This window comes from Myotis lucifugus, unplaced genomic scaffold (assembly GCF_000147115.1).
Source record: "Myotis lucifugus unplaced genomic scaffold, Myoluc2.0 scaffold_42, whole genome shotgun sequence".
Taxonomy (NCBI): Eukaryota; Metazoa; Chordata; class Mammalia; order Chiroptera; family Vespertilionidae; genus Myotis; species Myotis lucifugus.
The window spans coordinates 6,404,760-6,431,956 of record NW_005871090.1 but is presented as its reverse complement, the minus strand read 5'-3'; the positions used below and the strand labels follow the sequence as shown (position 1 = coordinate 6,431,956).

Below are 27,197 nucleotides of genomic sequence, written 5' to 3'. Positions count from 1 at the left end.
TACCACAGCTAGTTTGTAAACATTTTGAGAGACTCAGATAAAGTATGTTATTGAAAGCACTATGAAGTAGTACACAGCATCTGCTAGAGAGCATGTCTGAAATTTTCTCAAGCAAATTGTTTCCACAGTACTCTTTATCTATATAGAAACTATGTCATTGTTTTACTCTGTTAAAATCAGGGTAATGCTTTTAAATATCAGTAAAGGTATGCGCTCAGGTACAAAGCCTCACTAAGTGTCCTCTTCTCTCGATGGAAGAGGCAGAGTTACTATTCATGTTTAGTGTCTGTGAAGTCCACATCATAGAGTCCATCAAGCCAAAAACATAGCTCTTCAAGAAGCTGAAAATAAACACTTTTAAAAACACATTCCCTTCAACCACTAGAATGCATAGTGAAGACCTAGTGTTCCCTCCTCCTTCCTCCCCTTTAGAGCGAGTGTCTAGTAGGCTGTGATGTATTTAATAAAGTAGGAGGACTTGGGGCTGGGAGATCAGAGGGCTCTTGAGAGGTTCAGAGATGCCAACCTCTGTGTGATTTTTAGAGGAATTTGTTTTAGTACTTTTAACAAGGAGTCCTCCCTCGAGAGCGAGAGCCTAATAGGCTCCTTACCTCTCTGGGACACATCTCCCAGTGAACGCAGATAAGCACTGGAGTCCATCGCTGAGGACCCTTTTGTAATCTTGGCTGAGAGTGATTCTGAAGCAGGTTTGTTGTGTTGGTCTGCCTACAGTCAAAAGGATGAACCATGAAAATGGGATATTTTATGTATTAAACTGTTCAAACAAAATAAATGCTAAGGGAACTTTTAATGGCTCTGCGTAGTGAGAGCATAAGTTAGTGGGACAGGCCATCTTGCCTGTCTGTATCATAACTTAGTTATGGTGTCATTAGAGCCCCCGAGTTTCAAATAGGATCAGCCTCCATCAGCCCATCCCCAGGGGGCTTCCTCCTGCAGAGCTTGGGGAAAATATTTTCAAAGCCTTCAGGTGAAACATGAAAGATTGCTGTGTGAGAGCAACTCCTCTCTCTCCCATCTGGCATGTCCGGGTGCCCGGTAAATACCAGTGAGACTGAAGGAAACGATTAGGCAAGAGGTTATTTAATTTGTATATGAGACTTTCAGATCGTGCTGATAGAACCATTTCTCATCTTCTTTCTTTTCCAAGTAATTTCCCCAAAGCAGCACCAGAAAAGAGGAAGAAAAGAAACTGGCCACTGGCCTTGTGTTTGTCTTGGACGGCTTTATGCCATCCATCACTGAAATGCTTTCGAAACAGTTTTGTAAACAGCATTCCAAATTTAATATAAAAATTGCAAATCTACTCACCACCCAAATTATAACGCTACCAACCATAGCCACGGGGAACATGCAGTAAGCCTTAGATAAATTCCGCTGCTTCAAGCCCTTGGCCTGCTTGAATTTTTAAATAGCAAACAACTATGTAGGCAAAACTAGGTTGCTGCCAGCTTCCCGACCTGGTTCGTTATCAGAGGCCGAGCTATCTCACTGATTTGTGTCACACCGTTCTCTCCACTTGATAGATAAGCAGTATTTAAATCACTGTTTCTAAGGGTGGGTGGCAGCTCAAAATGCATCAGAATTAGCTGGGAAGCTTTTCCAAGGTATGTGGACCCAGGTCCTAAACTAGGAAATCCTGATTTAGCACAGCTGATGTGGGGCCCAAGAGCGTGGAGCAAAAGCATCCTCAAAATGATGCTCTCTGGACCACTGGTGAAGACACTGCCTATCATTTCATTTGCATCCACCTTGGGGGCATCAGATAATTTTTCATTATTATGTGTCACCAAGCCTACAGGTGATTTCCAGTGACAAATAACCTTGTCAGAATTAATGACAGGCTAGTTTAAACCTAGACAATGGAAACACTTTGATTATCTCACCAAAGACTGTGAAACAGACTATATCAGACTTTCCTCTGCAGCCAGCAGGGAAACTTCAATAGCAGTGGTCTGGGACCATTGGCACAGTATGAAACGTAAGTACTTAAAGGTGGGCAGTCCAGTTTTTCCTTTTAGACATGAGAAATCATATACGCAGAGAGTTTTATTCAGTTACTCAAGACTTGGGGCATATACAAGGTTCATGTCTCCAGATTCCTTTCCATGACTTCATTCAGGAAGGGGGAGTCCTCAGAGTGCTCCAAAAGAGACCAAAGAGGAGGAAATACTCCCTGTAACAATCTGCTGAATAGTGAGACCCCATGGATGGTAACTAGAAACGGGGTTCCTTCTTTTGAATGTCATGACAATGACAGGTTCCTGTGATATCTCCGTCTCTGAGACAGTTAACATCATAGTAAGAGATGGAAATACAAGCATTTGAATTAATTCAGCTGCTTTTATTCTTTAAAAATGCAATGTTAATTCTCACAGATCTGAAATGTCACTTTCAAATATCGTTGTGACATATATGAAAATCCTCTAATCTGTCTTCCCTGGCTCATGCCTAAATAAAATCAACACTGGTTTGGGGAGGAGGGAGATTTTCTGTGGAGACGTGACAACCATTATACTGAGTATAATGAAGTCAGTGCGGTCCTAACTGCATTTCCAACTGTGGTTTTATACCTAGGATGACTCCAAGTTCTAGCACTTGAGTGGCAACAGGACAGCAGCTTCCATTGGTCGTGTGTCCTTGTCATAAATTGCTGGCTGCTCCACATGGACCACCAGCAAAGAATTCCGCTTTGCTCCCTCATTCAGCAGATACTATTTAATGAGAGTCTAGTGTGCCCATCTATGGGCTAGGCACGCAGCAGGTGTTCATAAATATTGTGTAGCATGCTCACGTTACCATATCAGAGGTGGACAGGTAGCTCGTTGCTCCTTTAATAATCCACCAAGGTTGTCCTGAAGAGTTGCTGCTTCATGCCTCTAACAAATCAAACTTGGAGGCGAATTGCCTATTTGTTTGTGAGTGTATTTCTCAGTGACAGCTGTTCTTATAAGGCCTTGGGAGCTGCTATTAATTTTGAGGAGTTAGAAATGCTTCCATCCAGTCAGCTGTGAGAATTATGGCAGCCCTTTGATGAGTTTTTATTATTTGCATTTCTCAAAAGCTGGAGTGGCTGAAATTTACAGCCACAAACCTGCACGGTGTGGATGTTTCAGAAGTTGCCGATTATCATGTAGGTGCATCTACTGCAAAAGACAGGTTAGCGCGGCTTTGACCAATTAGAGTACCATATAGGATTTTTCCTTCCAGTCTTTAAAAACTGGGTACTAGTTAGGTAGTGAAGAATTACATGAGTAACACAAATACCTAGTAAATGAGGAATGACAATAAAGTTCACTTGTATCAGGTGATTACAGAAGTTAAATGTTTTTATTAGTGAGGGTTCCATACTTTATTAGTTGTTCTCAGTTTTCTTTCAGTGATTTATAATCCAGTTTTAGTTGTTTAATTGTTATACAATCATAAATAATAGGCAAGACTTTTTATTGCTCACTTTAATTTCTTTTCTATATGAGGGCTGTCATTATTTATATCCAAAGGAATAACAATGCCATTTATCCAAACCTGTGCTGTCTATTGCCTCTGAGACCACCTGGACTTACTATGGGGTCTGTCTAACCTAAAAAGTGAACTTGGCCAAGCGAGAAAGGCTGCTAATAGGAGCAACCATTTCCAATACATTTAGTTTATCTTCTTGATGGCAGCAGACTGGCTGACCTATCTTATAATGTAATCAACTTTGAAGTCAGGATTTAAGTGTGATGGTTCTTAAAAGATAATTTGGCTGCATCAGTTCACTGGGAATCAGAAAAGGAAAAACCAACTTGTAGATAGAAATTTCACTCTGAGATCATTAAGATCATTAAGAAATATTGCAAATCAGCAGAGAATGCTGACTGTACTTCTAATATGCATAAAGCTAGCTAACTTGATGGATGAATGGATGGATACTCAATACTTTCATTTTCCTAAAGCCGAGATTCACAAATGAGTCTGTAAAATGCCTATGCTAGTTATACTAGTGAGCAACTACTTATTCTCTTATCTGACTCTATTAATAATTCTTCATGTAGATCAACTTAAAAATTAGAGGCTTGTTGGTTGAATGCTCAAAGTTAATAACTGGGGTTTTTAGACTTCACAGGCACTGAAAAGGAGAAAGACAAATTTCATTGGAAATCAGTAGCCCCAAAATTATTGATTATATTTTTCTAAAGACTTTTATTTTATTTCTTTTGTTTTTAGAATGTGTTTTTATTTACTGATTTGCAGAACAAGCTTGACATTATGTTTCTCTAGGCCCCAAAGAAAGTGCTATTTTAATCCTTATTTGTTTCCTGTGTTTTATTCTGCATAATCAGATTTCAAAATTATACAAAGTAGACCATAGGGCCATTATTAAATTTTTTCCCAGTGTTCGCTAGGCCTATCGTGTCTCCCACAAATATCCAATTTATTTGACCTCAGTCATCATTTTTAATTTTAATGTACAATTTTCCCATAAGAGCTCAACTATCTTTGCATCATTTCTCACTCCTGCTGCAAAGATAATAGCGGTAGCAGGAAAAGGTATCATTTTAAGGTTTTCTCATAGTGCATTCCCATTTGTGTCTGTCCTTTTTCTATTTGACAACCTCTTGAAAGTTAATGTTTTATTATTATACTGGGCTCTAGTTTCCATCTACACATCTTTGCCTTGCTTCAAATAAGAATGCTATAAAGATTTTACAGGAAATAAGGTACATTCCTCAAAAGCAATATAGCTGAGATAATACATAAAATATCTTCATGGTATCTAAAGTGCTACTTCTGACTCAGTATAGAGAGATTTTAGCCATCAGTACCTGAGTTGCAGAATTTCAGAGCTGAAAGGAAACTTAAACATCTTAGTTCAAGTCCCTCATTTTAACAAATGACAAAACTAGAAAGGTTGTACTCCTTGTTCAAGATTATACAACCATCTCTTTGCTGAGCTGAAATGTGTTCATATTTCAAGTCTCAGCTCAGCAAAGAGATGGTTGTATAATCTTGAACAAGATTAAAATAAAAAGACATCGCCCAACCGGTGTTGCTCAGTGATTGAGCATAGACCCATGAACCAGGATGTCATGGTTCGATTCCCAGTCAGGGTACATGCCTGGGTTGTGGGCTCGATCCCCAATAGGGGGCATGTAGGAGGCAGCCGATAAATGATTCTCTCTCATCATTGATGTTTCTAGATCTCTCTTTCTCTCTTCCTTCCTCTCTGAAATCAATAATATTTATATATTTTTAAGTAAGTAAAACAAAATGAAAAGACATGGTATTAATTTTACTGTTTTATTAGATTTGTAAAAGAGCAATCACTTTTGATTATTTCTATAAAAATGGAACATGCTCATTTATAAAAATTATACATAATTCAAGAAGAAAGCAACAGATTACCCCAAATTGTTCTCTAATACAATCAATGTTACCATTTAATGGACATTATTGTAAGTTCTTAAGTGAATAAGCACAGATAAAAGGATAGATATGTGGATTGATAAAAAATTATAAGAAAAAGAATAGAAAGAACAAAACAGCTTTATAATATGGTGTTCATTCTAGATACACCATTTTTCATTACAAACATATTTAATTTTACTTGAACATAACAGAAGTGGAAGAAAATACAATAAAACTAAAGAAATTGCTGAACTTCAAATTAAATGTTTCTTCACCACAATCTATATCAAGATCTCTAAAATATATGAAAAAAGATTATAAAACATTAATGTTAGTAGCTAGTTTTCATTTTACAAATTATCAGTTGTGTTTTAATAAATGCCCAATTGACTCCTATCTTAACAGAGATAACATTAGCACACTTTACTTACTCCCATATCCCAAATTTTTAAAATTATATTATTATTTTATATTATTATTTTGATATTGTCAAGATATATAACATTCACATTCTTTTAGACATAAATTAGACATAATTCCATTTTAGTTTTGAGTTTAAATAGAGGCAGTATTTACATTACCATGGTTTCTTCTTCTCAAGATCTTTATATTGTGCTGTCTCTTGGTTGGTTTTGGTCCTCCAGGATGTTTTTGAAAAATGTACCTTGATGGTTTTACCTGCTTGAGAATGTCTGTCTGTGGCCTGCATACTCAAAAGACACTGTGGTTAGATATAAATGTCTTTTAGTGTCATATTTTCTTTCCCTACGCACATTTCATTTTGCATTGTTAATTTCTCTACACTACATACTACATGTAATCTGTGTTCTTGTCTTCATTCTACTTGTGTTCCAATACTGTTTTTGTTTCTTCGTGGTGTTTTTAGCAAGTTGAGGGGAGTGGCAGGGAAGGGATGGAGAGTGTGGTGGTAGCTAACTAATTTTTCTTTTTTCAATCAATTTTGTTTGTTTTAGAATAGTTTCAGATAGTATTATTTTGTTTTTCACCATGCCTTGTGATTTATGCTGGAAGCTGGACATGAGGCAGTGGGGGAAAGGAATTGAGGTATTCTAACTATTAGAATACGGATGTGTGTGCCATTTGCTGTAGGTATGGTGTCAGAGGCTGAAATTACCTCTAGTGCTCTTATTTTGGTCTCCTCTGTTGTTTTGGGTTTTCCTAGAGACTGCTTTTTTACATTTTAATTTTTAATTACAGTTTACATTCAGTATTATTTTGTATTAATTTCAGGTGCACAGTATAGTGATTACACAATCATATACTTTACAAAGTGTTCCCCCCAATATTTCCAGTATCCACCTGGCACCGTACATAGTTATTGCAATGTTATTGTAACTGCCGATTTGTACTTCTTAATCCCTTCACCTTTTGCACCTAGCCCACCAACCCCCTTCCCTTCTGGCGACCATCGGTCTGTTCTCTGTGTCTGTGAGCCTGTTTCCTAGAGATTTCTTCAATAGAGTCTGAGGCTTGCTGTCCTTTTAGCTGTCGCCCCTGTTGTTTTACAGGAGCCCTGGTGATATGGTGGGGAGGTGTGCCGGCGGGGTGCTCCATAGGCCTGTGATAGTATCCCAGTCTTTTCCTGAGCCTGAGTGGGGCATTGAACTTCCCCTGGCTCAGTTGGGCTTTGATAAACAACGGTGGTTAGATTTTGGTTTAAAGAGTTTCCCTTAAGGGCAGGCATTGTTAAGGAAAACAGAGAATTCTGGGTGTATTTTCAAATGGTTACTTTCTTCTCCTGCCAGACCTGAGGGGATTTTTCCTCCCATCTTCACTGTCAGAATCTGATGGGACTCCTGGAGGTGAAACTCATGAAAGCGTGGAGACCACCCCTCCAATGCTCCCCTCGCCCCAGCTCTTACCTCTCATACTAATCTGCATTGAGCCTCCAGCAATTCACCAATTACAGTTAAAAGTCTTTCTACCAATACTGGCTCCAACTTGGGCTTCTAGGCCGCTGAGCTGTGATTTTCTGTCTCTGCCTGTCTGCCTCTCCGATTTTGGGACAGTAGTTTGCCTCGTGGCCTCAATTCTCTGATGAGCTAGGAAGAGTTGTTGATTTTTAGTTTGTTCAGCGCTTTTTTTTTCTTTTTTCTTTTGTCATGACAGGAATAATGGCTTCTAAGCTCCTTAAGTATCAGATCAGAAACCAGAAGTTCTCTTTGAATAGTTATAAATGTACAGAAAAAAAAAGTGAAGTTTGCTCAGTGAGTTTTCTTATACCCCATACGCAGTTTCCCCTATTGTTAACAACTTGCATTAGTATAGTACATTTGTCACAATGATTGCTACATTACTGGGAACCGATATTGATAACATTATTATTAACTTCGCCAGAAGGGAAGGGGGTTGGTGGGCTAGGTGCAAAAGGTGAAGGGATTAAGTATATTTTTAACTATATTATTAACTATATTTTTTAGGATCCCACAGGATACCACATTACATTTAGTCATTATGTCTCCTTAGGCTCCTCTTGCCTGGGACAGTTTCTGATGCTTTCCTTGTTTTTGATGACTTTGACAGTTTTGAGAAGGGCTGGTCAGATGTTTTATGGAATGTCCCTGATTGGGACTTGTCTGTTGTGTTCCTCAGGGTTAGATTAGAGCTATAATCTGATCTAAAAACCAGAGAGGTAAATAGAGTGCCATTCTCATCACATCACATAAAGGATACATGTGCTGTCATATCAGTACAACTTATCACTGTCTACACTGACCTTGATCACCTGGCTCAGCTTTCTCACTGGGAAATGTACTCGGTTTCCCCGCTTTCTATACTGTGCTCTTTGGAGGAAGTCACTGTGCACAGCACACATTTTAGTAATGGGGGAGGTATGTGCTACTTCCTTGAGGGTGAAGTGTCATAAATATTTTGGAATTTTTCTACAAGGGAGGCTTGTCTGTTTTTCCCCATTTCTTTATTTATTCAATTGTTTATCCAATCATTATGTTTTGGGTTATAAGCCATTATTATGATTATTTTTTTTAACTGACAGCTTGGCCATTAGGAACTCTTTCAGTTGTCACGTGTGTTCCTTCTAACACTCCCAAGTGCTTTTGGTTTGAGCCCCTCTTATTGCTGGCACCACAGATGCTTCAGCTTATTTTATACTAGAGGCCCAGTGCATGAGATTTGTGTACTGGGAGAGGGGTGTTCCTCAGCAACCCCTCGAGGGACATCCACTTGCTGGCTTAGGCCCGCTCCCCCAGCCTAAGCCGGCAGTCAGACATTCCTCTGGCAGTCCGGTGCTCCCACCACCACCGCTGCACTCGCCAGCCATCAGCTGGGCTTCTAGCCGAGTGTCTGCCCCCTGGTGGTCAGTGCACGTCATAGTAACTATTCATTCCACTGTTGGGTTGATTTGCATATTACGCTTTTATTATATAGGACTGGAGGCACGGTGCACAAAAATTTGTGCATTCGGTGGGGGGGGTCCCTCAGCCCGGCCTGTGCCCTCTTGCAGTCTGGGACCCCTCAGGGGATGACCACCTGCTGACTTAGGCCTGCTACTCGGGGGATTGGGCCTAAGCTGTCAATCAGACATCCCTTTGGCAGCCCGGCAGCCCTCGGGGGATGTCCACTTGCCAGCGGGGAGCAGACCTAAGCTGCAGTCGGATATCCTTAGTGCTGCTGAGGAGGCAGGAGAGGCTCCCACCACCACCGCTGTACTGGCAGCCGACAGCCTGGCTTGTAGCTGAGCAGAGCTCCTCCATGTGGGAGCTCACTGACCACCAGAGGGCAGCTCCTGCATTGAGCGTCTGCCCCCTGGTGGTCAGTGTGTGTCATAGTGACCAGTCATTCCCAGTCTTTCTGTGTTAGGGTCAGTTTGCATATTACCCTTTTACTATGTAAAAGGTGCACGGGTGGGGGCCAGCTGGTTTGCCCTGAAGGGTGTCCCGGATCAGGGTGGGGATCCCGCTTGGGTGCCTGGCCAGCCTGGGTGAGGGGCTGATGGCTATTTTCAGGCTGCCCACACCCCCTTTAGGGTGGGGGTCCCCATTGGGGTGCCTGGCCAGTCTGGATGAGGGGCTGAGGGCTGTTTTCAGGCCGGCCAAGCCGGCGACAGAAGCTCCCAGCCTCTCCTTTTTTTATTTTTTTTTATTCTGGGATTTTTTTACCTTCTATAATTGAAATTTTGTTGCTGCTCCAGCTCTGAGGCCAGGGCCTGCTGAAAGCAGGTATCTGGGGTTTGTTTAGCTTCTATAATTGCAACTTTGTTGCTTAGAGTGGAGCTCAGAGCCGTGTCAGGGCCAGCCTGACAGGTTGAGCCGGGCTGAGGTAGGGAGGTGGGAATTGAGAAAAGAAAGAAAGACAGGAGAGCAGGATCGGGAGGACTGCAGCTCAATTGAGGAACTGCAGCAGGTTTATTAACCACACAATGCTATTTATACACAAGACACTGAATAGGAGGTCTGTCAAGAGGAATGTATTCTTTGTTCCTCTTAATCTCCAAGGGAGAGACAGAGCAGAAAGACAAGTTCTCGGTACAGCAAATCTCAGTAAATAGTTACAGACTTTTTGGTAAGCCATGAAAGGCTGTTCTCATTCTACAAAGGTTGCTCTCATTCTACTGATAATCGCCATCCAAACAAGTCTGGGAAAACTGTGTGGGTAAGGGTCCTAGCCTTGCTAGCCCCTTCAGGTGCAAGGACCATGTCAGCTTACACCTGGTCTCCAACAGAGCCGGGCTTCAGCCGCCATCTTGGTTGGGTTAATTTGCATATCCTGCTGATTAGCCCATGGTAAGTGTAGCGGAGGTATGGTCAATTACCATGTTTGTCTATTATTAGATTAGATGTTCCTTGTCCCAGTCCTAGAGTCAGCCATTTCTCTAAGCGCTAACTCACTTTCCTACCCCTTTTCCCCTGGTGCTCTCTTCTTTCAACCTGTGCATCAATTTTTTCTCTTGGCTTCTTTTAGAGATGTTTTTTTGTGGTTCCTATAAGACTCTGAATAATTTCTTGTCTGAATTATTTCTGGCTCTCTTTGACCATTCCTTGTGGTGTATGTTCTTTTCCTGCCTTTTACTTATGTTTCATTCAACTCTCCTCACCCCATCCTTTTTACTCAAGTTCCAGCTTTGGTTGCTTCTAATTATTTTTCATCTTTAGGTGAAGTGGACTAATTCTTGGGAGAAAACACCAGTGCATCATGGGGCCAAGGAAAGGATAGATACTGAAGTGGAGAAAGTCAGCAAGCTGCTACATGCCTCGACTTTTGCCAGAATTTTTCTGAAATTTTTCCACCCATTTTTTCTTCTTCATTTTAAGACACATTCTTATTTTTTGGTGGTTGGAAGGGCTGTGGGACCAACCACATGAAGGCAAATACTCACCCTTTGGCCTTTTCTCCCTCTAACACTCTGAACTTCTCTGGGTTCTTCCTCCTACACCCTCCTTCCTCCTGCCTTTCTCTTGGCTCAGGTGTCCCCTGCATTATCCTTGTCCCCAGATTTCATCCCTTTAATTACAGCTAGTGGGAGGTCTGAGAGTTTGCATGCTGAATGTGGTGAACAGCTCACGGTGCTGTGGTCTAGAGGTGAGGAGGGTGAGGCTCTCAGAAGCCCTCCATCTCATCCCTCTCTTCGGCTCTTCGGTGCTTTCCCTAGGCACTGCCTGGCAGTTTCCCAGTTTGGAGACAGTGTTTCCTTTGCTTTTCATCTCTTGTGTTGTTTTGGTGCTTTTGAAGGAGATGAAGGGAGCAAAGAAAGCTCCACCGTCTTTAACCAGAGCTGTTCCATCAAGTTTTTACAGTTTGGAGAAAGATTATTTTGTTGCAATCACACTTTTCAACATGGGATTCTCTCCACAAAAGTTGGGAAATATGGCACTTGCTCTTTATGAAAATGAAATGTCATTGAAAGAAAGAAAATTATTTTTCTCTCATTACTGAATCCAAGAATCTTGATAACTTTTATGTGAATCAGAAATATTTACCTCAGTCCCTTTAGAATTTACTTATTGTGAGGAATATAGAACTTCAGGGACATTAATTTTTAGAAATGTAGGGCACTGTATCTCCTTTGTCAGAGGTTACAAAGGAAATCAAAGAGGAGTCTATTTTCCACCCACAGATTTCGATTTACTGTCCTGACAATACTTTTCATGGAAATCCAATCTCCACCATCTGCTAGATTAAAAAATGAGGCCACAAAAGTGAAAATTTGTTAATAGAAAGAACTTGAGAACAAATGAAAATAACCAGGTAATATGCTTGATTTTCAAATTTCTGTTTAACTTGAGAGAAAGCAACCAAACAAAAAAACAAAAGATGTTGATGTAAGTAGGGCCTGCGTGGAGAAGTCAGGGACAGTTCTGAATCACCCTCTCTGTGCACCTCTTGTATTCTTAATTTGTTGGAAATAGTGCTTTTCAGACAGGAACACTTTAAGCAAAATGAAAGAGGGTTTGTTTTGTTTTGTTTTGTTTTGTTTTTTACTTTCCAGGCACATTATTTGTCCTGACCAGTAGTTCTTCCAACCTTGGTAAATTGTTCATTTTTTAAAATAGTTTGACAGTTTAAATTATTCACAATCTAGAAATGAAACTTACAGAGGATTGCTTTGCTGTCTGTTTTAAAATAAATGAAGCAGTTGCTTTGCACTGTGGAGAGAAAAAGTTCAGGCCTCTTTTTTCCATCAGGTTTCCAAACTCCTAAGAATCTTTATAATATTACTATTCCAAGAAGGGAGCGCCAGCTCCTGCCCTCTTTTCTCTATTCCAGGTAAGACCATGGTGGTTTTTTCTTTCTGGAAGATGGGCTGATTCCGATGGCCTAGTGTGACTACATGTTCTATGTCAATAACTATTAGTCCCTAAATGGCTTCTTGTGCATTCCCAACTCCCCAACTATTTCAATGTCATATATATCTTTAATTTAAGATGTTTTAATTTTTATTATTTTTGAGTGCTTTCTAAGAAATATTCTTTTAAACAAATATTGGCTTATTTATAAACCAACCGATGACCTATCAAATGATAATATTTACACTTGGCAGGTAAAGCAGGTAGAAATGTACCTTTGTCATAGTGGTTGCTTAAAAATGACAAAGTTTTATACAAGGTTTAACCAGATGAAATTGCTGATATTCAGCCATTTTTAACTTACAAAATTGGAAATTTCATTCAGTTCAGCCTACAGTCTTATAGATAGTAAGGTAGAACAGCACTGTTAAGAGTCTCTAAAAGGGAGAAATGGAGGTTGTTTCCATTCTGCCAGAACAGGAAAGTTGGATAGCTGTTTCTGATATAATCCTATCTAATAATAGACAAACATGGTAATTGACCATATCATCACTACGCTTCCCATTGGCTAATCAGGGCGATATGCAAATTAACTGCCAACAAAGATGGCGGTTAATTTGCATATGTAGGCGCAATGCTGGGGGGCGAAAGGGGAAGGATGGAAGAAGCCGCCTGCCGCTGACGGTGATAGGAAATCCAGGCGGCAGGCAAGAGCCGGGTGGCAGGGCAAAGGCGGCCCCCTGGCCTGAGATCGGAGAACCGGGGCCGCCTTTGCCCGCCCCATGGCCGGTAATCAAAGAAGCCAGGCAGGGCAGGGAAGAAGCAGCCACCAGCAGCAGCCTCTTCCCTGCCCCCCACACTGGCCGGTGTTCAGAGAAGTACCTGTATTTTTTTTTCAAATTACCTGTATTTTTAATAATTTCTTGACATGGTAAAAGAATTTTATATTATGATCCAAGGGTGGTGGGGTGAGGAGAAGGAGCAGCAGAACAATCCAACAAACAAAAAAGGAAACAGAAATGCATGGTGGAAGGGATTTGAAGAGTGGGTAGGGGCATTGCCCAACTAAAATGCAATTGGTTTGTTACTGAGTACTATTCATGGGAAGACAGCATCCTAACTCCTTCTCTATACAGCATATTGGGAGTAAAAATGATGCATCCAGGTGGAAATATGACTAGGGGTTGGAATACAGACAGGGAAAGAAGAAGTCAGAAATAGACACTGAGAGAGTCACTGTCTGGCTGGCTGGAAATACTGACTCTCCAGTAGTGATAGAATAAAAAAGTGGGGGATATCTCTGGAAGATTCAAGAGATAGGGGGCATCTCTTCTATGGTTTTGACTTGCCCAGCAGATTTTCACATACACACGTGTACACGCCTATGTTTGTATGCACACACATATACACATAACTGACTGCCCTCCCTAGAAGCACAGAAGAAGAAGAAGCCACCCACCTTTGGTCCAGGTGTCAGCGCCTGCGGCTGGCTGCAGCCCAGGAGACAGACAAGCCACCCGCCCGAGGTCCCAGGCTGCAGCCACCTGGAGAAGCTGCCAGCCCCGTGGTCCAGGGCATCAGTGCCCGTGTCCAGGGAAATAGATTCCCTCTTCTCCTACTGCAGTCATTACTTCAATATTCCCCTTCTGAATTTCTCTCCTGTGCTGCAACCCAACTCCACTTTTCATCGGAAGGATACGGAACAGAGAGAGCAGTGCTAAAACCTTACATTTTTAAGCCGGTAAGGTTGGTACTTAAACATATAAATGGAAAACTAGAGTCCTTAAGGTAACAAAGGCTACAAAGGACAGGGACAGCGCATGACCTATTATATCCAGCAATCCATATGGGGACTGAAAACTTTGCAATGATGACAATTACTGAAGATATGAATCAACTAAAATAGTTGACAGGGACAATTCTTCCATCTTTGAAAATATCTACATCAAATCTGTTTAAATAGATTTTCATCTGCATAATATAACACATTCTGACAAGACCACCACCACCACCAATGTGGTCAGTGTTGTGCCAATAAATGTTTAATAACTGAGGAATGCCCCCCCCCCCCGATTGCACACATTTTTGTGCACCAGGCTACTAGTTACTTTATAGGAGGCCATATTTCTTTTTCTGTGTTGCCTTGAGGTCTTGCCTTTCTACTTTAGTGTGTTGGTATCCTACCTCTACCGATAGGATGTGGACCCAGCAGCATGCGTTTCTATAGTGATTCACATAGAACTTCTGCTCTCATTTTTTTCCTCCCTCCCTCCAACCCTCCAACCACATGTAAGGAAATCCACCATTCTCCTTCAGTTTTATTATGAGAGGGATAAGGTGGTAGGAATAACTAATCTTAAATGCCCCAAGATGGACTTCTGAGAGCCTGCCTCCAGACCCATCCCCTTTTTTGTCATTCCCACTGTCGTTGCTGACCTGGTCACTTTGTAGGGTTCGGGTCCTCAGGGAAGTTCCATTGATAACTCTTGTTGGAACTGTTGATCGCTACCTAGCAATGATGCATCATTTTTTGTTTATTTGTTTCATACACTTAAGGAGGGGTTACTTTCTTTTATCTGAATCCTAGATTCTAAGGGCTTCCATTAGAAAGGGCCCTTCCGTGTACTGTATACATCTTTTACAGCGTTATTACAAAAAACCTAGAGTTTTGATTCCTCGTCTGGAGTCTACCATCCTATCCGTGACTTTGAACCTTTCTAAGTCACTTGACTCTGGACCTGTGTTCACCTCTAAAGTTAGATGGTTGAATATTGAAGTCCTGTGATCATGTGCCTAAAAGTTATCTAAAGTTGCCCTTTTCTTCCTAAAATCTGAACAACAGTATTATACATAATTTATAAATAGTTATTTCACAGGGGAGGAGGATATTAATAGCATAAAATGTTAGCCTCCGTCTCAGGATGGACCACTGACTAGGAGGATATTTAAATGCTTGGTCCCCACCCAGTTCAGCTTATCGAAGTCCTGTTAGTACACCATTTCTGATTGAGCAGGCGAGTGACTACACATTTCCCCCGACAGAAACCACATCACCTCACCAGCCACATAAGAAAATGACAAAACAACCAACTGTGAAAGAACGCTTGCCAAGCTTTCAGCATCACTGCATTGGGGGGCGGGGGCGGAGGGAACATTTGTACAAGATGAAATTGAGCCTGGATGAAGCCCAAAGACTAGCTCTGGTGTGCCTGTCTTCTCTAAGCTGCAACATACGGGGAGTGTGTTTGTGCCAGTGAGGCCAGGGTTCCAGAAAACTCTGCTCCTTGAAGCCACATCCCCAGTCCAGGGATGGGAAGAGGGTGTGAGAAAAGGTGGCATACTGCTTTCTTACCAGATCTCTAACAAATAATACTAGTAGCTAAGGCCCATTTGGCATTGCTTCAACTAAATCTTCACAGAAACATGGTGAAGTTTAGTATTATTGTCTGCCTTTTTCTTCAGCAGAAAATAAATACTCAGGCTCAGAGAAACAGAGGTAGTTAGCTAGTTAGCAGTCAATCCAAGATTCAAACGGGGTCTGTTTTACCTCAGGATCCATAGTCTTTCACATTACCTCCCACTGGTTTTAAAGTTGAATGTCAGGAACACAATTGCAGCATTGGTGAGAAAGGGTAGGAGGCGCTATAAACCACATTGCCCAAGGTTTCTCTGCTTTGGTAGAAAGAGCCCTAGAGTAAGAAGGAAACAAACACCTGCCTGACTTCAGGTAACATTAAATGGGGACTATAATGTAATCAAAGATACTTTGAACAGAGTGAAAGGGAAAATTACTCATAATAAGAAAAAGATAGATTGCTGAATAAAAAACGGGCAAGAGTTGAACAGACACTTCCCTAAAATGACCAACCAATTGGTCAATGAGCATGTGAAAAGATTCTCGATATCTTTAGTCCTTAGAGCAAAGCAAATTGGAACCACCATAGAAATCACCGCATACCCCAGAATTACTAAAAGGAAAAAGACCACAGTGCCAAGTATAGGGGAGGATCTGGAGCAACTGGGTCTCTCAGTCACTGCTGGTGGGAGGCCCCTTAGTAAAACCACTTTGGAAAACCATTTGATAATTTCAGATACAACCAAACACGTGCATACCATGCGACCCAGCACTTTTACTCCTAAGGGTATATGTTCATTAGAAGACTTAAAGGAAATTGTTTATAGTAGCACAATTCATTCATTACTGAATCCAAAAGCCCAATAACAAGAGAGTGAACAAACAAATGGTGGAATATTCACAAGATGGAATACTATGCAACCACAGAATGAGCAAACTATGGCAACTCGTCACAACATGGATGGATCTCACACCCATGAGGTAGAACGATGTAAGCAGTTCATGCTGTATGGTACTGATGCCGGAGAAATTAATGGGCTGATTTCACAGACAAGAGTTTGGAATGAGGTGGAGGTTCTTGGAGTGCTGCTGAAATAAGCATTTTCAGAAGCCCCCATAGAAGGATGGGATGTGGGAGATTTTATTGGTGTGGAGTTACATTTCTCAGCTTCCAAAGACCCTGCACCGTAAGCCAGTCCTGGAAAAGATGCAGCTGGGAGTTCAGCAGAGCCAGAAACAAGGCCAGTACCCAGACCTTCCTGTCCACGTTGCAGCCAGGTGTGGTTCAGCATCCAGGCCCTACGCCATGTGGGCACAAGAGAGAGCATCCCCCAGCCACGGGAGTCCCAGGAGGGAGACGAGGGAGAGAGTTTCCGTTGTTTGGAAGTTTACATATTCAGGTTTGGAAAACTTGCAGTGTCCATGCGCATCGTGGCCACTGACTTGCTTTCAGCTTTCAGGTGTGATTGACAGGAAGGCACCTTTCCAGTTCACTCAGACCTTTACTAGGCATGCGTCTTTCTGGTCTTCCCTTTCCTCCTTTCCTGTTAAATAATAACTACGTTAATTTGATGGCATCATATACATGAAATTCAAAAATAGGTAAAACTAAACCAAGCTGTTGGAAATCAGTCAACCTTCATAGAGGATGGGAGGGAACATTGGAAGGGAGCCTGTAGGGGTTTCTGGGGTGCTAGGTATGTTCTGTTTCTCCATTAGTATATTGAGATGTTGAAAATTCACCAAGTTGTTCATGTAGGATATGTGCATTTTGCTATATGTATATGCTACTTTAATACTAAATTTTTGAAGTACTGTATGTATAAATGCTAGTTCTTAAGTTTTAACCCCTGCTGTGGCAATATAAATTTCAACCAACTAGGGAATTTGCATATGTATAAAATAGGAATTTTATGGCATATTTTGGATCTATATTGTGGGAGAAAAGTTGTTAATTTTTTTTCTATAATGCTTCATTGGACTCTCAATTTGTCTGAACCTCATAAAGTGAGGAAGGAAAGAAATGGTGAATTCCATGAACACCAACAGTTATGTTGCTTAGCCTTCATTAAACGAAAGCAACACTGACTAGTTAGACTTTTACCAGATTATAGTTTTTCTCGTCTCAGAATCTAAAATAAAACTTATCTTTTTATTATGATTTTTATGCCATCAAGGAGAAAAGCATAAGGAAAATAACTATGAAATTATAAGACTTAGCTTAAACAAGTCCTTAACTTTATTCTTTAGGAAGTGAGGCGAAAAGATTCAAAGAGAAGTCCCCTTTTCACAGGGGCAGTCTTCATTTGCAGTCGTAGTTGAAAAAAAAGACAGCATGGAATGTTTAAGAACCCTTAGCAGTGGTCCAAGAACTATTGCACAAAATATTCAGGTAGTGTGCAAGCTGAGTTTCCCAGTTCTCATCACAACACAAAAATTGTTGAATACTAGTATAATAGAAGGAAAAAAACACAAATGTACGTTTTAAAAATAAAAATTGTGAAACACCATCTGGCAAAGAGACTACCTAATGTCTGAGACAAAACATTGAGACTCGTGTCTGCCCTTCCTTGGAGTCCCCCTGGTCCTGCCTTCTCGTCTGACCGCTGTGGAAGCTTGCCTCATCTGCTTAGGCCACACAGACGACTAGTGGCAAAGCAAGGCAGGGCCTCCCATCTTTTCACCCCATGATAGACATTCCAAGTGGTAGGTTAATAATGGCCCAGGGATCACAAGTGTGATATTAATGCATCTCTTGTAAAATATGTATTTCAGCTTGCTACCCTTGAATTCCCTCCAAAGAAACTATTTGGAAACAAGGACGAACGTGTGATTGCTGAGAGGCGGAGTCACTTAGAGGTAACAGAATGAAGCTTTTCCTTCTCTGTGTAGAAAATGTTCCCTCTGACTGACCAGTGAGCATTATTCCTGTTAAGCACACTTACCTTGTTCGTGAGTGTGAAGGTGCTGCTTCATTGACACAGAAGATGGCAGCAGCAGATTATAAACTAATGATATCAGTTTATTTAAAACATAAGCCCTTGTCCCCCTATGGTCTAGCAGAACATTTTTCTGGTTTTTAAGGAGATACTTGTATTGCAAGGGTTAGAAAGCAGGTTGTGGGTGAGAACTAAATATTCACTATAGACAGATGGTATGTAATACAAGATGAGGGTATGAAGTTTGCTGCACAAAAAACACACAAAAAACCAGCCCTGGAATTAATTAACTGAAGATAGTATTGCATCATTACTTTTTCAAGATAGTTGGAAGCAAAAAGACACATACCTATTTTAGTCATGGTTAGGTTTTGTTTGATTTATTTTAACTTAGTCTTTTGAGCCAGCTACATGTAGAACTTTGGTTCAAGACAACCTGTTTTCTGATGGTCTCACTGCCGATACACACACTGGACGGCTTTATATGGTTTATATGGTATGTATGTCATTTCAGGATAGAGTTGCTTACTTGCTTGGGACTGGATGCTAATGCACTGAGTGTGTGCTGAGGCATAGTCACAGGCAGTCCTAGGTCGTTGGCTACTCTCTTGCCACTGTGAGCCACTGAGACAAGACAGTATAAGGTTACAAATAGCTCAGTACAATGTGTCCGCAAGCTGTCAGAGGGTGTCTTAAAGTCCCCTTTGCTACTTCCTTAAGAGGAATAATGATAAGACCTATTGCAGATAAACTCAAATAAGAGAATGCCCAAGAGAGTCCTTTTGAATTGTAAAGTGCCACATAAAAATTAGGTATTATTCTCATTCCCAGTGGCAGCCAGTTTGAAATGGTTGCCCAGGGGTGTGTACCTAATGCCAGTGAGCCTAGGACTGGGGAAACTTCCAGAGGCTGCAGATTCCAGTGAGATCGAATGGGGTGAGTGGGGAACATGGAGACCTTGAGGACAGAGATTGCAGTCCATGAGGGGCATTTTAGAGTTTTGAGATCCTCTATACTGAGCTGCTCTGAGAAAGGATGAGTTTCAGGGTGTGGCCATGCTCACAGGATGTATTTGAGTTAAGCCACAGAGTTACACGTTTGAAGGGGTCCAGGAACTACTGAGGCTGAGCTCTGGGTGGCGCATTACAGGCTTCTAAAGTCATCCCATGAGGTGGCCTGACCCTATTATCCAACTGAAGAATTTGCCTTCCAGGGAACGATTATCATGGTGAGCCTGTTTGATCAAGTTCTCTTCAAGGTTTATTGTATCATCCAAGAAATTTAAAAGTAACAGTAGACCTAGTGATGATTCTGCCTACCTAGCCCTTACCTGCCTCAGTGATCTAGACTTGTTTTTAGTGAACATAAGAAGAGTGATGGCATATAAAACAAGTTAAACAACAGCAAAGAGACTGTCATTCCTAGCTACTCGGGGCTCCATGAAATTCACATGGTTTCTGGCTGTGCCACAATAGCTTGGGCGTTTTTTGTGCTGTGCTTCTGTGAGCATAGCTTGCGGTGACTTTTCTCTTTCCATTCCACCTTCTGGAGTCAGAGCAAAGTTCAGGGCCATCTTTTGTTCCTGATACTCCTTTGTTCTCCTAGTATCTCCTACTTAAACACTAAGCCATCAGCAGTTGATGGACAGAGTTCTATGTTAATGTCTCTACCGGTACAGGTCCCTTCTGTAACCTGTGACTATTATTTACCTGTGGTATTAGCCTTTATAGAATGGATCTCACACCTCGTAGAAATAGACACATTTTAAATTAAATGTATTTCATCTAATGTTGATAGTTAAACCTTAGCATATTATGTTTATTTTTTAAAATATATTCTTATTGATTTCAGAGAGGAAGGGAGAGGGGGAGAGAGATAGAAATATCAATGATGAGAGAGAATCATTGATTAGCTGCCTCCTGCATGCCCCCACTGGGGACCGAGCCTACAACCTGGGCATGTGCCTGATTGGGAATTGAACTGTGACCTCCTGGTTCATAGGTAGATGCTCAGCCACTGAGCCATACCAGCTGGGCTATGGTTATTTTCAAGGAGAAAGCATAATTAAGCTTCACTTTAATGGAAAATTGATCTGAAGTTCTTGAATTAATTTCCTGCTGTTGTTCTTTTCTTTTCTTCTTTGTAATCTAACATTGGAAATCACTGTTTCAGTGCATTTTTATGTGAAAATTAACAAAATTACTTTTCTTGAACTTTCTATTTGATTTAATTCATAGTATGTTTATTTGATTCCTACTTAATGCTGAAGACAGTACTATATGTTATATGGAATATACATAAATGATTCATTGCTTTTCCTCTAAGAACATATGTTTAAATTCCTAAATCATATTATCTAGAGATTTAATACATAAACACGTACAGAAATGTGGATTTTATTAGAACACATTTGCACTGGTACACAGCAGTCTACGTAGTGTGCTCAAAAGGAATTACCTGGCAATTTTTAAAATCCAGAAGTGCAACGTTATAAGCCTCCTCACCTTGAGTCACCTGTATAAAGCAGTGTTTTAAGCAAGCATTCGGGTTTTTAATCTTCTTTGCTATTAAAATATTTCCAAGATTTTGACCTTGTGTTTGAGCTTATCACCAAAAAGTATAAAATGTTTCCACATTAAAGACACACACCATGTTTGCACTTTTCAAGTTAAATAAATTAAATCTGTTAAAATAATGACTTGTAAAAATGATGGGTAGTAGCAGAACTTGCCACGTCATTAGATATTGTGGAGATTAATTTTCTTGCCTTAGAGAGAAGAATATTACTAGTATATGTGGCGTGGCAGAGGTGCAGGTAGCAGTGTGGGGACACAAGGCCTAGAGCAGGGTCCTCAAACTTTTTAAACAGGGGCCAGTTCACTGTCCCTGAGACCGTTGGAGGGCCAGACTATAGTTTAAAAAAAAACTATGAACAAATTCCTATGCACACTGCACATATCTTATTTTGAAGTAAAAAAACAAAACGGGAACAAATACAATATTTGTATTTGCATGTGGCCCGCGGGCCGTAGTTTGAGGACCCCTGGCCTAGAGCATTGAACTATTGCACCATAAAAGGCAGGAAGAGTGAGAACATGATGTAAATGAAGGAGCACAGATTGGATTAACTGGCATCAGCTCCACCCAAAGTTATTGGGCCAACTTTATACCTGGAGCCAGTTATTCCAGAATCTGGCCTGTTAAATTGATTTGCTTCTCATGCTCAAATCAAAGATTCATGCCATAGAGTCTTTGAAGCTTTCTAATGTGGTCGATCTTCCCCTGGCTGCCAACATGGCCTGCTGAGCCATTCACTGCAAGTGTGCAGGTCAAGGGCTCATCCTGCCGCCGGGCAGTCAGAGGACCTTGACAGCCACACTCCCCAGGTGTGACAGCCCTTCTTGTAACCCAGACAACAGCCCGGAAGACAGAGGTCAGCAGATGAGGCTGTGGAGGTAACAGGAAAAGAATACATCAGATCCGCCTCATGAGTTATTTTGAGCAGAAAGGTGCTTTTTACCATATTTGGTGACAGATACCATTACTATGAATTAGGTCGAACCATAAGAAACTATCAGTGTATGTCAAAATGGTGGCATATTGGCAATTTCATATGCTTCCACTTAATACTGCTACCATCTCACATTTACTAGGTGGTCCCTCAGTGCCAGGCATGAGCAAAACGTGTCATGTGACATGTCATTTGCTCCTCCCAACTAGCTCCTGAGGTGAGTTGTATTATCTCCATTTAACAGGTGAGGAAATTAAGTCTTGGGGAGGGTAAAGAAGGTCGTATAGGTTGTAAGTGGCAAAGCCTCGGGTCATACCAGGGTGTCTTGCAGAGCAAGCCCCTTCTCTTACTTATCAGCACACTCTAAGTGCAATGCAGTTGGGTCTTCCTGCAAAGAAATGCTCCTTCTTTTGAAAAAACATCCTCTTCCAGCATTATCACCATTCACTGTTACCCAGGAGCCATTGCCTGATTATTGATTCTTAAATACTGTTCATTCATTCAGCAACCATTGAGCACCTCTTCTGGGCCAAGTAGCATCTACTACTAGAACTGAAGAAACTGGAGCAGCACCACATCCTGTCTCCTACCTTTTAACTGGTTGTGGCTGAAGGGATGGCCTTTCATTACAGTCATATCATTTTTGTTTAAAGAAATATCTTTGTTATCATTGTTGATTTTTAAATATTCACTTCATGGCTCATTCGAGGTTCTGAATCTCAATTGCTTATGGCTTTGTTTATTTTTAAAGCATATCTTTATGCTTGGTGTCACATTATTTCTATGCAAATTTATTTCCTATCTGAATTAGTAACTAAAAAATTTCTAGGAAGTTTTCTTGAAAGTACTAGAACACACTGCAACCCTAGGCCACTTTTTTTTTTCTTTCCCATTTTCTTTTTTATTTTTTTAAAAAGTTTTTTATTGATTTTTTTAAAGAAAGAGGGATAGAGAGATGGAAACACCAACAAGAGAGAAACATCAATTGGCTGCCTCCTGCATGCCCCTACTGGTGATTGAGCCCCAAACCTGGGCATGTGCCCAGGAATTGAACCAGGGACCTCTCGGTTCATGGGTTAACATTCAACCACTGAGCCACACTGGCCAGGCTTCTTTTCCATTTTCATCTCATGAGCTAAAGCATTGTTAAAAATGGTAAAAAGTGATGTGATAGCCAAGAGTTTGGGCCTTGGAGCAGAGCATTCTGGTCTTGAATTCTGTTTCTGCTCCTTTGCAATTATTTACTGTCTCTGCTTCAGTTTCCTTACTTGTAAAATGAGCATCAGTTACACCACCACCTCCTAGAGTTGACCTGAGTTTTCAGTGAGATCAGGTGCATAACGTGGAATCTGGTACAGAGAAAATCACTCCAAAATGGTAGGTGGTAAGGTGGTGATAGTGGAGTCCTGGGAATGGTGGGTGTGATGACAGCAGTGAGGGAGCTTCATGAGCCAAGGAAGAGTGAGGGCACCGCCCACCAGCCACACAAAGTGTAACAATGCGCTTCTCAGTTGGGCATATCAGTTTCTGGGGGCAAAGACATAGCACATGAGTATTCTTATTCATGGTGACTTCTGGAAGATACCAGGAATCTCTTGTTCTAAGACCAGCCTTTAGTCAGCCTATAAAACTAGAATCTGAAAAGTAGAAATGCTTCCTGGCAATCTTAGCAAGGTCGAGCTTTTGTTCATGGTAACAAAGATCAGAGGCACAGGATCGTCATGACGTGAGCATAATTTCTCCGCATTTACGATTCACAGCCTGTTAATTCTCTTTGCATGTATCCCAAGTCATTGACTGCAAGACTGTCTACTATGGAGCCCCCAACTCCCCTGGGGAGAAATAGAAACATGGCCATGGCTTTCAGCGAAGACCCCCCACAAATACACCATTTTTAAAGAGTGTTAGGTTTATTGACTCACGGGACTAAGGGAGAACCACATACCATGGGAAGCAGAGGGACATCTCAGTAAGAAGGTCTTACAAAAAGTTATGATAGGATTGGGGCTTGTTTTCGTGATGTTGGGAAGAGTGCAAGGAAGTGGGGCTTTGTTCTGGACTGGCTGTTTGGCTAATTCTGAGGCTGAGTGTTTTAATAATTCTTATATAGAAGGCAGAAAGAACAGAGTGAGGTTAACACTATGATTCATTTTTAAAGAGGAGCAGTCACATTAGCCAGGATGGAGAGATATTTGATTATATTCATTGTTTGTTCAGTGTTCATGTTTTGTCTGTGTTCAGACTTGATTATTCTGTGGTCTTTTTTATTTTTTGTAGGGTTTTTTTGTTTGTTTGTTTTTATCATGCTTCTTTGAAATCGTTTAAGGGTTCAGGAGAACACTGTGGCTGAGCTGGGAGCACCAGTGCAGCCCTGGCTGCTCTTTTTCCCTTTTCTTACAATAAAGGGATGCCCAGCGTCTATAGATAGCATTCTTTATCATGGGAACAATGAAAAAAATGAAATGAAGAGTTGTTTTCAAAATAAAGTATCGATAGTTCAAATGCCTCATCTAACAAATGCAGGTATTAGTAGAGGGTGTCAGTGTTGACATACTTCTACCACATCCCCACTCCCACCCCCACACCACAGCCAGGGGTCATTTTTCTAGCTTGGGTGCCTGTAACACGTACAGTCTAGCTTTTCTGATTAACAAGTGTCTCATTCTACTTTAGTTTTATATCACTTTCAAACCTTAAATTTCCAACAATAGAATTATTTGATTTAGACATTTTATAAGTTGAGTCCTTTCAGTTTCAAAGTTAATTTCAGGAAGTAAAAATCTTTGCGTTTTTTCATTCATTTGGCTGTATGAAAGATATCTAGCAATTCTATGCTTAATTTAACATCGTATCTACTCTCTGCTGATATTACAAAATGGGTAATGGTAGAACAATTAGCAAACAGTCAGAGCTTCAAGAAATACTTCACAGAAAGAAGCCAACATTTACTTCCTCATTCATGCCCCCCCCCTCCGTTATCTGGTTATTTATCTTAGCAGGGATCACTCCATAATCACCAGTGTCAGTAGCAAAGCACTTGCTAAAGAAGTCATGTGACTGCAGGTAAGTTAGAAAAGACTGAACTGTAATTTGGGGGCTGACCCATCTCATTGCTTCATGGAGTCAGAGGGGCTGAAAATGCTGTGATCCCCAGGCTAACTTTGGGAAGGAGACAGGAAACTCGGTGTAGGACTGGACCAATGCGGAAGGTTCTAGAGTGAGACCTGAGTGTGAACCCCGCTCTATGATACACCAGTGTATGTGTCACCTTAGCAAGTTGCTTCCTTCCCTAAACTTCAGCTCTTATTAAATGACAGAAATAATACCTACTGTGTACAGTTGTTGGAATTACATGAGAAACCATACATACTATACTGGAGTATACTTTCAAAATTAAACATTTAAAATCCTAATTAATGCAGTAAGACAAGAAGAAATAAAAGGTATACTGATTGATAAGGAAGAATTAAAACTGTCTTGTCTGCAGGTTACATGATTGTCTATATAGAAAATGTAAAATAATTGACAAAAAAACTTCCTAGAACTCAAGATCGCAGGGCACAAGGTTATAATCACTTTCTTATATAACAACTAGAGGCCCAGTGCATGAAATTTGTGTACAGGGCGGGGGAGTGGGGGAGGTCCCTCAGCCCGGCCTGCACCCTCTCCAGTCCAGGACCACTCAGAGGATATCCAACTGCTGGTTCAGGAATCGGGCCTAAACCTGCAGTCGGACATTCCTCTCACAATCCGGGACTGCTGGTTCCTAACCACTCGCCTGCCTGCCTGATGCCCCTAACTGCTCCCCTGCCTGCCTGATCCCACCTAACCACCTCTGCTGGCCTGCCTGATGCCCCTAACTGCTCCCCTGCCAGCCTGATCACCCCTAACTGCTCCCCCCTGCCGGCTTAATCCCCCTAACTGCTATTCCCTGCTGGCCTGATCGCCCTAACTGCTCTCCCCTGCCAGCCTGATCCCCCTAACTGCTCTCCCCTGCTGGCCTGATCCCCCTAACCACCTCTGCCTCGGCCCCGCCACCGTGGCTTTGTCCAGAAGGACACCTGGAAAATCATCTGGAAGATGTTCAGTCTAATTAGCATAGTACCCTTTTATTAGTATAGATAACGAACAAGTGGAATTTGAAATGAAAAGAACACTACAGTCTAATATTAGCACCCTCAAAAATAAGTAAAATCTAATAAAATATGTATAAGCTCTATATAAGGCAAACTATAAAACTATTGAAAAAAAGAACTAAGTAAATTAACAGATATTACATATTCATGGATAGGAAGACTCAATATTGTCAAGATGACTGCTCTTCCCAACTTGATCTGTAGATTCATTACAATCACAATAACAATCCCAGCAGATTATTTTATGAATATGGGCAAGCTAAACTTTATACAGAAAGTCAAAAGACCCAGAATAGTCAAGAATATTGAAGGAGAAGAACAAAGTTGGAGGACTGGCACTACCCAATTTTAAGACTTATTGTAAAGCCACAGTAATCTAGACAGTGTGTTATTGTCCAACAAACAGACAAACCAATGGAACAAAATAGGGAGCCCACAGATAGACCCACATAAATATAGTCATCTGATCTTTGACAGAGGAGCAAAGGCAATACAATGGAGCAAAGATAATCTTTTCAATAAATGGTGCTAGAAAAAGAAAAGGATTTAGACTTAGACCTTACTCACTTCACAAAAAGGAACTCAAAATGGATCATAGACCTAAATGTAAACACAAAACTATAAAACTAGAAGATAACATAGGAGAAAACCTAGATGACCTTGGGTATGGTGATGACTTTTTAGATATAACATTAAAGGTATGACCCATGGAAGAGATAATTGATAAGCTTGATAAGTAAAATTGAAAATTTCTGCTCTACAAAAGACAATGATGAGAGAATGAGAAGACCAACCACAATCTGGGGAAACCATATTTGCAAAACACACATCTGATAAATGACTCTTATCCAGAATGTGCAATGAACTCTAAAACCTCAAAACTAAGAAAATAAAAAACCAATTTAAAAATGGGCAGAAGACCTGAACAGACACATTACCAAAGAAGATACACAGATGACAAATAAGCATACAAAAGGATACTCATCAACTTCATATGTCATTAGGGAACTTCAAATTAAAATAACAGTGAGATACCTCTCCACACCTATTAGAACAGCCAAATCCAAAATTCTAAGGTCATCGGAT

At 40.9% G+C, this 27,197-nt stretch overlaps 1 protein-coding gene across 1 annotated transcript in view; it reads left to right on the top strand.

Annotated features, from left to right (window-relative positions):
- KIF16B (kinesin family member 16B) overlaps positions 1-27,197 on the top strand; it is a 276,668-nt gene that overhangs the window by 224,884 nt on the left and 24,587 nt on the right. The window contains 1 exon segment of the mRNA XM_006087971.3: positions 18,301-18,384. Within this exon segment, the coding sequence (XP_006088033.1) occupies positions 18,301-18,384 (84 nt within the window).